Source organism: Microtus ochrogaster, unplaced genomic scaffold (genome assembly GCF_000317375.1).
Source record: "Microtus ochrogaster isolate Prairie Vole_2 unplaced genomic scaffold, MicOch1.0 UNK24, whole genome shotgun sequence".
Classification (NCBI taxonomy): Eukaryota; Metazoa; Chordata; class Mammalia; order Rodentia; family Cricetidae; genus Microtus; species Microtus ochrogaster.
The window spans coordinates 3,379,696-3,393,932 of record NW_004949122.1 but is presented as its reverse complement, the minus strand read 5'-3'; the positions used below and the strand labels follow the sequence as shown (position 1 = coordinate 3,393,932).

General features: G+C 38.2%; 1 protein-coding gene across 2 annotated transcripts in view; it reads left to right on the top strand.

Annotated features, from left to right (window-relative positions):
• The window catches only part of Stag1 (stromal antigen 1), a 335,960-nt gene extending 327,604 nt beyond the window's left edge, over nt 1-8,356 (top strand). The window contains exons 30-34 of one of the 2 annotated variants that reach the window (XM_005367800.3): nt 133-307; nt 2,226-2,336; nt 2,832-2,946; nt 6,210-6,290; nt 6,373-8,356. In XM_005367800.3, coding sequence (XP_005367857.1) covers nt 133-307; nt 2,226-2,336; nt 2,832-2,946; nt 6,210-6,290; nt 6,373-6,396 — 506 coding nt within the window. In that variant the 3' untranslated portion in view covers nt 6,397-8,356. The remainder of the gene's footprint in view (nt 1-132; nt 308-2,225; nt 2,337-2,831; nt 2,947-6,209; nt 6,291-6,372) is intronic. The other variant, XM_026789595.1, reaches the window with a different exon arrangement.
• Nucleotides 8,357-14,237: the final 5,881 nt, after the last annotated feature.

The following is a 14,237-nucleotide window of genomic DNA, read 5'->3' as shown; positions in this document are numbered from 1 at the left end:
TTTAAAACACAAAACAACAAAATGAAATAAACTAGGTGGTCTAACTGTAGAGTCACGCTTTTCAAGTGTTATAACTACCACCAGAGTTTGCTCTATCTCTGATATTTTGAGACTTTAATTGAAATTTTGCAGATGAAAGTATGGATAACACGTGGCTAAATAGGACTGATACCATGATTCAGACTCCTGGAGCCCTGCCAACCCCACAGCTCACCTCCACTGTGCTTAGAGAGAACAGCCGCCCCATGGGAGAACAGATCCAGGAACCTGAGACTGAACATGGTTCTGAACCAGACTTTTTACACAAGTAAGTACTAGAAATTCATTTTCTTGGCATAAAACTTCTGTTAAAGTAAAACTAAGAAAAACTGAGCACATCGCTAGGGAGATCTTGCAGAAGTGAAGCTACAAATGGAGACAAACTATATAAAAGTCTGCCGGCAGTGCTGTGGACATCCTTTCCTCAGAGTTCACACTTGTTTTGATATAATGGGACAAGCATTTCTTCACCGACTAAAACTGCAGGAATATGTTAGAATAGAAAAAATTTTAAACCTTTGAGAGCTTTTGAAGAAACTTTAATGTCAGTTAGTGCTATTAAATAACATTTTCTGTATATGTGGTCGAAAGATCTTGCCTTGTTCCATGTGTTGCTACTAAAAGTATGTTTTTGCCCTTAGTTCTTTAATAATTATATTTTCCTCAAAGAAAAGTTCACAGACCTTTGAATGAACAGCGTCTCACCAAGTGCACTCATTTTGCTTATGCATGCACTGGGTACATCTGTTTCTTTAATGTGTGTTATTTCCTTGACAGGAGCCTGTAAGAGCTTTCTTAGGCTGTCTGTGATGGAACCTCAGATTGTGCCACCTTTATCATCCATTTGATGATTTTAATTTAAAGCTAGTCATGCTGGCATACTCCCATAATCCCAGTACTTGGTAGAGGCAGGAGCTCAGAACTAACCTGAGTACACAGTGAGTTTGGAACCAGCTTGGCACTGCATGATGAGACTTTGTCTCAAAAGAGAAACAAAAGCTCTGTGTTGCCTTTGTTCTTTACTTGTATTTCTGTACATGGGATACTGATGTGAATTGCACTGATGGGTAAGAGAAAATTCCTGTGAAATTAATATGTTGAAAATAGAGACAATTTTAGAAGTATTTTAGATCCTGGGTTTTCATAAGGCAACTTGACACCAAAGAACCTTCTTTCAAAAACCTGAAAGGATAATTTCTGCCAATAATTGAATAGCTGAGCCTGTTTACATTGTTAGGCATCAAGAGCTTTGCCTACGTCCAGCCTTGCATAGATAAGGATGCAAGTATGCCTACTGTCCTTCCTTCATGGGAGCTCTTCCTGAAGCAACCTGCCTTGCTATCCTGACTTTACCATTTATCAGTCCCATTGGCCATGGACTGTCTTCTGTTCCCTGCCCCATCCATAGGTCTTTCTTATCACAGTGGTGACGCCCAAAGGATACAAAAACAGATACTTAGAATTTCATGAGACAGGTTTTTATCTGCAGAACAACTAAAATTTACTAACTCTAAAGTGGGGTGGAAGTAATGCCATTTCTCATGTTCTTTTAAATATTCTAATATAGGTGAAGATTTCACTCCATAGCATTAAGGAACTATGTGTCATAAGGACTTCTAAGTACTAAGAAGAGATGTGTTACAGCTTTTTTGTTTGTTTGGTTGGTTGGTTTTGGTTATTTAAGACAGGGTTTCTCTGTAGCTCTGGACCCTGTCCTGGAACTCACTCTGTAGACCAGGCTGGCCTCGAACTCACAGAGACCCACTTGTCTCTGCCGCCTAAGTACTGGGATTAAAGGCTTATGTCACCACGGCCCAGCATTATATCCTTTTTTTAATGCTACAGAGTTTTCAACTCATTATGTGTGTTCCTTAGGAGCTTGCTGCCTAACTATGTACACATGTGAATGGTATATAGTAGCTTGAAACAAGTCTGAGAATGCCCTTATTTGGCAAAAGTTATGGGCATGAAGCTAACACATAGTCTAAGGATTAATAGCTCCCCAGCCTCTAAGTGTGGACACTTAGAGATATTTGGAAGCAGTTGACTTTGTTATTTGCAAAGCAATGGAATAAATCTAAGTCCCTTACATGAAGATTTAGCCAGCCAACTGTAGCTTAATTAGTATGAAGCTAATTCCCTGTATACATTATCTGTTGCACAAATTAAATATAGTATTCTTTCAGTCCCCAGATGCAGATCTCATGGTTAGGCCAGCCGAAGTTAGAAGACTTGAATCGAAAGGACAGAACAGGAATGAACTACATGAAAGTGAGAGCTGGAGTAAGGCATGCTGTGTAAGTGTCAATTTGAGCATCACGAGGACACAGCAGCTGCATGGTCCTGGTCGTTTGGGTGTCTCTGCTTCTTAGTAGAAATGGGTTCTGATATTCTACAGCACAGCATGACAGTAGAGGGCAGAGCACTTGAAGCTTTCTGCACTCAGATCCTAGTGCTGCCGCTCTCCAGATTTATAACACAGCCAAGCTCTGAAACACCTGTGGCTTGGATTCCTTATCAGTAAAATTGAGATATGATTGAACAGAACTTAGAGGGAGTTGATAACACAGCTTAGATACTTCATTATGATTATGTATTTTCTTTTTAAAGTTAATTTTACTTTCTGTTAAGTTGAATGGAAATTTGAACCAAAGGAATTATTCTTTTGTTAAGAATAATCCTAATTTTCTTTGAGTTCAGTGCTACAGTATAGTCTATAAGTCACAATTAGAAAGCTGCTCCAGGCTGGGCAAGTCTCAACAGCTTTCTGACCACCTTTTTGTTTTTACCAGTCGGGGTCTAATGGAGGAAGACGCTGAGCCCATCTTTGAAGATGTGATGATGTCATCACGGAGTCAGTTAGAAGACATGAATGAAGAATTTGAAGACACCATGGTTATTGATTTGGTAAAGAAATTACTGAAATTTTCGTTTGTTTTGGGGGGTTTGTTTTTGTACAGTATATAAGGGCATTGGAGTTAAAAATTATATTCTTGCTGTAGGAGAGGACCTTGAGGAGGCCTGATGGCCATCAGTGGGCGTCAAGATGAGCTTATGTGGTTCTCAGGGCTGCTTTTAAGCAATCATTTTGGGTTCTAGCCAAAAAAACCTAGGGTTTTTTTTTCTTTCAAAAAGATCTTTTGGCACAGCATATATATTTGGCATGTTGTATTTTAAATTGGAACCTGATAGTATATACTGTGTTCCAACATGTGACACTCAAATATAGAATGTGGAACTTGTATTCTCAGTTTACAAAGAACATCTTTGAGATAAGATTAATTAGACCAGCTAAAAGAGATACAAAGAAAGTTTTTCATGAATGGTAACACTTGAAGCATGTGGTTATTACAGTTTTATTTCGTGGCGCAACATGTTGGTACCTACCTTCAGCACCCAGGAAGAGATTGGAATTTGAGACAAGAGGATTATAAGTTTAAGGCCAGCCTGAACTACATACTAAGATCCTGCCTCAAAATATAAACCACTGGGACTGTGGTCAGTGCTATATGTGTAGCATGCCCACGGACCCTTGGTTTAACCTCCAATACCAAAAGCAAGTAAAAAACAAAATTGTCATTGGTAATAGGTGACATTAAAATGTAGTAATGGCTGAAATGACATGAAGGAAAAAGAGCTAATAGATTTGGTGAAATAAGCCTGACTAAATATTTGGCGGTTGTCAACCCTAGGCGGCTGGTAGATGAATATTAATGTTCATTATGCTGATTTCCCGGTGTTGGCCGCCAGCTGCCATAACACATACCAGTCTTGAGTGGCTTAAACTGCCAGGAGTCAAGTGAAGCAGAGTGGATTTTTTGAGCACTCCTTTGCATTAGTTGGCTGGCTTTTTCTAGTGTCTTTATGGGCTGGCAAGATGGCTCAGCAGCTAAATCTGCTTCCTGCTACGCTTGATCCCCACGACTCCCATGGTAGAAGGAGAGAAGGACCCCACTGTCTTTCATGGTCCTTCCTGGAAGGTTGCCCCAAAGACTCCAGTCATTCGACTTGAAGCTTTCATCTGTCTTGCTGCAGTTTCTTACTACATTAAACCCGTTTTAAAAACCTTATATCTAAGACCAGGCTCAAAAAGCTGAAGGTGCTGTAGACACCAAGTGAAATGTGTGTGTGTTTTATAACTGTGTACTTCTGGTGACGTTACAGTTTGAAATACTATTTTTTTGTCAGGTTTTATAAAAATGCAGAATTTTGTTTTACTTTTTTTTTTAAAGCTATATTGTTAACACAGAGAACACTTCATTGTTTTGGGGGGTGTAGAAGGAGTGGCGGGCTGCATTCCCGCCCAGCTCCCGCACGGCTAACTTTATACCCAAAATAACAACACACAAACTGTATCCTTTTAAACACTACCTGGCCTGGCCACATTAGTTTCAGCCTCTTATTGGCTAACTCTCACATCTTGATTAACCCATTTCTATTAATCTGTGTAGCACCACGAGGTGGTGTCTTACCAGGAAGGATCTTAACCTGCATCCATCTCGGAGAGGAGAGCTATGGCGTCTGCCTGGAAAGGAGAGGCATGGCATCTGGTTGACTCAGCTTCTTTCTTCCAGCATTCTGTTCAGTCTACTCTGCCTAATTTTCTGTCCTATTAAAGGGCCAAGGCAGTTTTTTTATTAACCAATGAAAGTAACACATAGACAGATGACCCTTCTCCATCGGGGGGGGGGGGGGGCAAGGAACATGTGTCACTAGCAATGTCTGCCAAGCTGGATGGATGATGGTTCATGATGGAAAACATCTTTCCCTGATAATTTTAAAAGACTCCTCTTGGCTCCCAGGAGAGACGTCCTAGTATTGACATATGTGGCCACCATGGCACAACATGCCTTGTGTGGGAAAAGTAAATTTATTTTTATATCTTTCTCCCCCTATACCATCAACATAGACTTAACTCCCTTAAGACCAGAGACCTTTTGGAACCTGATCCCCAAAATTGGTTTTTTCAGTCTGTTGGGCAATCTGGACTTTGCAATGATATTATTGAATGTCCTCAAAAGCTCAGCAGTTCCTTTTATAGAAGATTGTGGATCTTCAGATTAATAATTCTGCCATTTTCATTTCATTTCCTGAAAGTCAGGGTCAGCTTGTGAAAAATTGAAAAACATCCTCAATGTGAAATGTCAGCCCTCACTCTGAGCTCCTCCCCCTTTTCAGAGCATCGAATCAGGTTTAATACTGGCTTTCTGAAGGGAATTTGAAAGTTCTTCTATACTGTTAATGATTGTCTGCCCAAGTTCTGCCTGGAAAACCATGATTGTTTATGAAAAGTGTCTTTAATAAAGCCGGATACAGTTTGGCTTGGGGGGGGGGGCCTTGTATCTAAATAGACTCCCATTCTGAAGTTCCAGGAGTAAGCACTTCAGCATGTAAATCAAAGATGACATTTTGTAGCATATATTATTCTGCCTTACGTTTTTAATTTTCAACATGAAAAGTTTTGGTATAACTTTGATAGAAGTTTCTCACCCTGTTCCCTCCCCAAAAGCATTCCATCTACGTACTTTGGAGAATTCACTGACATTCAACATGTAATTCATCATTTTTGTAATTACTCTGTCTTCAAAGGAAAGGTATTTTCCATGTTATAAGTCCAAATTACATTTTTTTGTACACAGGTTTTTTTTTTCACTAAAATTTTAAGTTTTGGGGCCAGTGAGATGGCTACATGAGAGGCACTCTTGCTCACCTTCCAGAGGACCTGTGTTCAGTTCCAATAATTCATATTGGAGGACTCACGCCTGCCAGTGATTCTAGCACTAGGGGGGGTCCAGCAACCTCTCCTGGCTTCCTGGGCACAAATCACACAGAGATAAAAAATTTGAAAGAAAAAAACAGGAGTAGTAGCACATGCCTTTAGTCGCAGCACTCATAGGCAGAGGCAGGGAAAACTCTGTTGATATGAAGCCAGCTTGGTCTACAACAGCAAACTTCAGGCCAGCAGTGAGTGATGGCTACAAACAAACAAAGTATTCATTGAAAGTCTTTTTCTCTTTCGATAATTCAAATACTACTGCATTTTTAAATCTATGCTTTTACATAAAAGCCAGTTTAAATTTGACTCTTAATTGTTCCTATATGTTAATATACTATAAAAAATTAGCTTTTGTTATATAGTTCATTTCACCAGAAAATGATTCTCTTTTCAGCCCCCATCAAGAAATCGACGAGAAAGAGCTGAGCTGAGGCCAGACTTCTTTGATTCTGCAGCTATCATAGAAGATGATTCAGTAAATATCAGATCATTACTGCTTTTTATTTATACTTCCTTGGCCCTGGGAATACATAAAATAATTGTATTTTTTTTTCTAGGGATTTGGAATGCCTATGTTCTGAAGTCTGAAGAAAATTTACAAATCTGGAACTCTATTATTTAGAGCTAGAGGCCTATATACTGTGATAGCTTGTATGGGGGAAGAAACACTTTTGATGTGATCTGATTTGTTTTGTAATCAAATGATTAAAGGTTGGTCCCTTTTGCAGTGACAGAGCAGCATGTCAGTAACCCACGGAAATGTTGGTGAATGTCACCTCGGAAAGACTGACCAAAAAATTCATTTGTACTCTAATGTTGGACTTATCTCAGTACAGATGTGTGTGTGCTTTTCTGAAAGGAGGAAGATATTTTAAATTTTTAAAACAACTGTCAAAATAAACACTGTTATACACCTGTTTTATGAAAATTCAGCATTGAGTAAAAAAATATTTTTAACTTTATTTTCCTGTTGTACAATTTAAAAACCGTTTTAACATTTTGCCTTTTTATGTTTTAAAAGCTAACCATTTTTATTAAATATGAGTAAGCAGCTCGTTCTAATCGCCGAAGAGTGTTTTTGGAGCTCACTGGATTTGGTTGACCATATAAAACAGAAACATTGATGGAACAGAGCATGGACAAACTAAAATAGAGTTCTAACATCGTGCGTCTCTGCCAAAAACCACACACCCTCTATGGATGGATGTGAATTCCCAGATTTTATATACTCTTGAATAAAAAGGTTTATTTTTATTTATAAGTGGGCATAAAATAAATGTCCATGCAGCCATTTTTCCAACAGATGCTGTACACCGTTCATTTTATATAGAATAGGGAGATTCAAATACAGTGCATTTTCTATTGGTCTTTGTTCTGTGCATTTTTAGCAACTTCTACCAGCAAATAAAGTATTCTCAGTAAAACAAAAATGGTTCTCAAGTCATCGGTCTTGGTGTTTCTAACCACTTGTTTCATGCCCTGCCAAAGTCAGCTTACACAGAATTCCATTTCCGTGAAGTTTCTTTGCCATTCAGAAGTAATTTGAAGACATGTAGCTGTCTTCTTCCCATGCATTGAGTATATCCTGAACCCACTAATTTTGTGAGTTTGTTTACCAATCATAGAAGTATGTGCTGCATAGAAGTCTGTGCTTGGAGGGTTACCTTGAAATACAACTACATTTCAGTGCTAAGTGTGCATATTAAGAAAAATTCTTTTGGAGAAAGAAATTCTGAATCTTCAGGACAGTCTTCAGTGGTTTAGAGTTACAGTCTGCTTACTTTTATGACTTGCTATTGTTTTTAAAAGCCCACTTAATTTTTTCCTGATTTTAATGTAAGCCTCCAAATTTCCAAACCAGTCCATCCACAGCTGTTTCTGGGCTGGTTTTTAAAGTAGCTGCAACAGAATCAAGAGGCTTTCCCTTTTTACCAAAAATGAAATGCAGTTTTAAAAAAGTATGTGAACTCTGATTTATCTTTCGTGTGGGAAAGCAAAACATGATTTTGTTCATCCTTTTAGTAGACAAGGTTTTTCTCAACATTTGTACAGTTTGGAGGAAAAAAACGAAAACAGAAAAAAAAAAAGAAAACTTGATCACCAAAAATGTTTTACCTACTGTCTCAGCAAGTCCTAGGCTCCAGTTAAGAGATCTGGGGCCTTGCTCTCTCCTAGAAATGTGGGCTCACTGGAACTGAGGGGGCAGGGATGAATGGACTGTTCACCACAGCCCTGCCTGACTGTGGTTCTGGCCAGGGACCCATCTGTGAGGGGCCCTGGAATAAGCACAGACTAATCCTCTGTTTGATTGACACATGCTGATTTAGAATTACAGACTACCATGCACCAACAAGGCTTCATCTCCAATGGGTTTCCAAGTTCAGTTTGAAGTCAATCAAATTTTTGTATTTTCAGTGTCTCCTTGATTGATTTTGCTAGTAATTCTGTAAATTGTACATTTGCAATATGAAGTTTTTTTTTCCTTTTGTACAATTTGAAACTGATGCTTCACCTTTCCTTTAATAAACTATTCAAAATCAGGCTTGTGGGAGTCATCCTGTTGTTGCTCCTGGGCAAGGTTTTAGGAGACTTTCCTTCCCTGTGCGCCCTTGAGAGTTAGTTCTTTCAGATGATTTGTCACACACAGCAAAGACTTTCGTGTTAGTGTTTTTAGTAGGTTTTGTTTTGAGACAGGGTCTCACTTCAGACCAGACTAGCCTCAAACTCACAGATCTCCCAGATACTGGGAGTAAACATTTACCACCACACCAGGCTAAGATGTTTTATTTTTTTAAGGAAAAAAAAATGAGAATTGTTCACAAGTTTTTAATTGTTCAGGTTTCCCTATAAAGAATGATAAGGCCAAGTCCTCTTTCCTCCTCCCTAAGTTCCTGTGACGTTGCTCCTAGCAGCAGCCCTTCGGCAATTTCCAAAATTCTGTATTCCTACAAAAGTGAAAGTTTCTTTTACCATTGGTGCCAGACCTCACTCTAAAGCAAAGTAACAACCTAAATTGTTTATGATGTGGCCATGTCCTTTGTTCAAAGGTCATTAAGTAGCCAAAATGCCAATGTAGAAAAGGTAAGGACATGGGAGATAGATACATCAACAAGGCAACCAAGAAGGGGATCTATGTTTAGACACCTGAAACAGATGAATCTGAGCTTTGACTTGAGTGGTCTGCCACTCTGTCTTGGCACCCAGGTAAGAGTCCATCATTAACAGAAAGTATATATGTATTATCTACAGACATGTCAGACTCATCACTAAAGCTGGGTCTAAAACTGAACATCCATGAAATGCAAAGACAGATGAAAAGCATAAAAAGTACTCACTGAAACTGTACCAAAAAAATTTCCTGAATCTAAAGAATCTTGAAGTACAAGTAGTATTTATAACCCCAAGTAAACATGATCATAGAAGAATATTTTCAAAACATAAAATGCCATAACTACAGAACAAAGAAACAATATCCAAACCAGCAAGAAAAAAAATGAAGATTTACTCGCAAAGGCAAACCTATCAAAATAACATTAGACCTCAACAGAAATCCTAAAAACCAAGGGAGTATGGATTAATATTTCAAAGCTTGAAAGTCATTGCCAATCAAGATTTCTATATCCAGTCATAATCTCTTAAGGTTGAAGACATACATATTTCAAGACAAGCACAAACTAAAAGCAATCCATGACCACCAAGCCAACAATGCAGAAGAGATGTAAATCCTACACAGGATGGAAAAAAACACAGCAAGGAATGAATTTCACAGAGGACAGACGAACAAAGGAGAACTGAAAAATCATGTCTAGGTTGTTGAAGACAGTTAAGAATGCTTAGCTTACTGCTGTCTGCAGAGAGCCAGCCTTTATTTCCTAGTACCCCTGTTTGGTGGCCCACAACCAACTGCAGCTTAGGTCTAGAAAATAACCTGGTTTCTGTGAACACCTTCACATGTGTGTGCACACAGACACCTCTTAAAACAACCCTCATGGAAATTCACATACCAGCAAACTCCTAGTATGGAGAGAGAGTAACAAACATTCCATCCATTGAGTAAAACAGCAACAAAATTAGAGAAATATGTAAATCGCTTCCAATAACTTTAAACATAAATTTTCTTAGTTCCTTGTCTTGGTTAAAGTCACTTGGGAAGAAAACTGAGAAAGCGCCTCTGTGAGATAAGACTGTAGGGTATTTTTGTCATTAGCGATTTGATGGGGGAGGACCCAGTTCAGTGTGGCTAGAGCCATCCCTGGGAGGGTAGTCCTCTGTAAAGAAGCAAATTGAGAAAAGCCGTAAGCACAGTTCCTGCCATGGCTTCCTGCAGTGACAGATGTACAAACTGTCAGGTAAAATAAACCTTTTCCTTCTCAAACTTTTGGTCATGGTGTTTTCTCTCACCAATAAAAACTTAAGATGTTCAAAAAAGACAGAATTTAAAAGTAAATTGTACCAGTGGGTTGTCCAGCAAAACCAAACATAAAACCTTACCAGCAAGACACAGACTAAAAGTGAAAGAATGGAAGTCAATGTCAAATGAGTAGAAACTGATAACAAGCTGGAGTAGTTGTATTTTACCTGATGAAGAATTTAAGCCAAACTAGAAGAAAATAAAGGTAATAAAAATTATTCTAAAATCTATCAAGATATGGGGATGGAGAAATGGCTCAGCAGTTAAGAGGACTGGCTGCTCTTCCAAAGGTCCTAAGTTCAATTCCCAGCAACCACATGGTGGCTCGCAACCATCTATAATGAGATCTGGTGCCCTCTTATGGCCTGCAGGCAGAATACTGTGTTTATAATAAATAAGTAAATCTTTTTTTTAAAAAATCTATCAAGGTATAACAACTGCAATATACACTCACTGTTTATGCACCCATCTTCGAAGATACTGCTGAACAAACAGATGGCTATAATAGTGGGTGACATCAGTACCTCAGATTAATGAACAGATCTAGAAAAGAAAGAAACCAGAGTGAAACTGGATCTTAATGTGCTTAACATATCTACATAATAGCCCATCCAAAAACAGTGGAATTTACCTTCTTAGCAGCACATTTTAGGCAAGTGTTCACAAATACAAAAAAGTAAAATAATGTATTATAGTGGAATAAGATTACAAATCAGCAATAGAGACTATTAAAAATACATAGAGATTAAACTGTATACTTATATGACCAGTGTATCTCTGAAAAAAAAAACAAGGGAATTTTAACACTAGAAGAAAATGGAAATACAACTGAACAGAAACAATTAAATAAAGGTATTTCTTTGGGAGGGGGTTTTGGGTTTTGGTTGTGTGAACTATGTAGTGTGCCTAAGGCAGCTGGGCAAAAATGTGGTGTCTTCTTTCACCAAGTGATCTAAATCAGATGGTCCAATTTAGCATAAAGCACCATTACCCACTAAACCATCTTGCTAGCCCCAATAATAGCATTTCTAAGAAGAAAGCTTAGAACTATGACTTTACATTTTGGAAAAAAAAAATCAGAATTCAAACCAAGCCTGATAATTCATCCCAGCTGCTTAGGAGCCTGATGTAGGAGGACCACTAAGGCTAGGTAATCCCGGGCAGCTTAAGGAAACTACCTGAAAATAAAGCTGAAGAGGAGCTGAGGAGAGCCTAGGGTAAAGCATTTGTCTACTATGCATGAAACCTTTTTCATTACTACAAAATAAAAATTCTGAAGATCCCAAATAACCTAATAATGTGCCTCATGAACTTAGGGGAGGAAGTAAAATCCAAGTAGGTGAGAATTAAAGATCATGGCAGAAATTAATAGTGGAGACTAAAAGTGCTGCAAGAATACATTTTCAAATGAATGTTTGATAGATACGAAATTCGTCAGCCTTTGGGCATACTAATCAAAACAAAGAAGACCCAAATTAACAAAACCAAATGAAAAAACATTACAACAGATACTAATAAAATCCAGATGATCATTAAGAAAGATTTTTGAAAACCTACATTTATACCAGGCAGTGGTGGTGCACTCTGGTCTACAGAGTGAACTCTAGGACATCCAAAGCTACACAGAGAAAGCCTGCCTTGAAAAACCAAAACAAAAGAGGAAGGGGAAAAAAAAGAAATTGGACTCTCCTCCAATCTTGTCTCTATAGATAAACAACATTTATATTTGGCATAATTACAAACACAATTCTAGGTATATTAAACATGTTTATTAACTCATCTTAATTACCTTTCTTTTAAAAATTCATAAAAAAAATAAACCCTAGAAATTCTTTATCAAGACTGAAGTTTAGGCAGGCGGTGGTGACGTGGTGACGCACACCTTTAATCCCATCACTTGGGAGGCAGAGGCAGGGTGATCTCTGAGTTTAAGGTCACCCTGGACCACAGAGCAAGTTTCAGGACAGCCAGGTCTATTCAGAGAAACCTGATCTCAAAAAAACAGCCCAAAAAGAAAGAAAGATTGTGAGCCTTACAAAATATTTTTTAAGTTGTACTTAATAAATTTGTACTTTAGTATCAAAATAGACTTCAATCTTTGAATGGACTGGGGCCTCACCTGCCTGATTCCTTCACAGTGGTCCTTTACAAATCTAAACGTTCAGTAGCTCACATATGAACTATATGCTTTCTTTCATTTATTACAGAAGTCTTATGTTAGTATGATCTCAAAAACCCTTAAAGGTTTAAGTTATTTCAACTTTTATTATATCTAAAATCTAAAAGGTTGTTTTATTCCTTTTTAATAATTATTTTTTCAAAACTGGCATTTTCATTTACCTAGGAATCCTCATATATAAAGAGATTTCAAGGAATGTCAACATCAAAGCATGCAACTATAGGAGATAGTAGTTCTCACAAAATGTTCGCTAGGATGAAAATGGTCAAAATTTGACAAAGTTAGCAAAGATATAAGTGATTAGACATTTCCAGTCAGATTTGTTTGGGGGGCTTTTGTTTTTGTTGGGAGGGATGTTTTGTTTTTTTGCTTTTTGTTACAGTTTCTACTGCTGTGAAGAGACACCATGGCCACAGCAAATCTTACACAGGTCAACATTTAATTGGGCCTCCCTTAACAGTTAAAGTTTAGTCCATTATCATCATGGCAGGAAACATGACAGCATGCAGGCAGACATGGTGCTAGAGAAGGAGCTGAGAGTTCTACATCTTGATCCAAAGACAGCAGAAGAAGATTGTGAACCACAGTGGGCATAGCTTGAGCATATAAGACCTTAAAACCTGCCCCTCAGTGACACGGTTCCTCCAACAAGGCCACACCTCCTAACAGTGCCACACTCCCTACAGACCAAGCACTCAGACACGTGAGTCTATGGAGGCTAGTCTTATTCAAATTTTCACTTTGGATTTTTTTTTTTTTTGAGACAGGTTTTCTCTGTATAGTCCTGGTTGTCTTGGAACTCACTCTATAGACCAGGCTGGTGTTATGGGATATTTCATCACACTGCGAAGCTGTCTCTGTTTGAGCTCACGTGTCCAAGGAACCTTCTGGTTGGTTTAATAAAGAGCTGAATAGTCAGTAGCTAGGGGAGGGTAGGTGGGTCTTCCAGGGAGAGAGAGGAACTTGGGGGAAATTCTGAGAGGTGGGGATTTGCCAGTAAGATTCAGAGGAACTTGAATATACAGTTCTGAGGAGAGGTGCTGAGCCAAGTGGCAGAAAGTCGATGGGTATAAACAGATTGAGTTATAAGAGCTAACTGGGAACAAACTTAAGCATAAGGCCAAGATTTCATGTCATTCAGGAGCTGGCAGTCTATAAAAAAGTCTGACTACCGGCTAGCCTTGAGCTCAGGGATTTGCCTGCCTCTGCCTCCCAAATGCTGGAATTAAAGGAGAATACCACCAGCATCTTGCATTAAGTCAGGTTTTCTGACATGAATAGATCATTATAACCTTAGAAGCATTAGTAAACTCGAATCAGTAAATGTATTGCCCTCAAGTCCCATTTGCAATAAACCTTGCATAACTCAAACCTTCTGTGACTTGGCTATAAGTTTGTGTTGTGTCCACTGTTATATTTTTACTTTAGGACAAGATTCATATGATTTATCCTTACCTAAAATATTTAACTCTTTATTACAGATGTAGCCATATATGAGTGTATATACGTATGTGTGCATGTGTGTATGAGAGACATTTTACATTTTCGGTTCTCTCACAGATCCTAGGTAAGTTCATATTCCAGCAAGAACTGTAGAGCTATTAATGAATTTTAAATGAGAAGCATCTTTATAAACAAGAACAGGAGAAAGGACATGTTCGCCCTATAACTGCAGTTTTAAATGACAAGCCATTGGTATTATTGCCTTCACTATACTATAAAAAGAAACATTTTTTTTCTTCCATTGTATACTTTTAGCTCCTTTATCAAAAAATGAGGTGTTCATAGGTTTGTGGGTTAAAATCTGGGTCTTCTATACGATTCCATTGGTC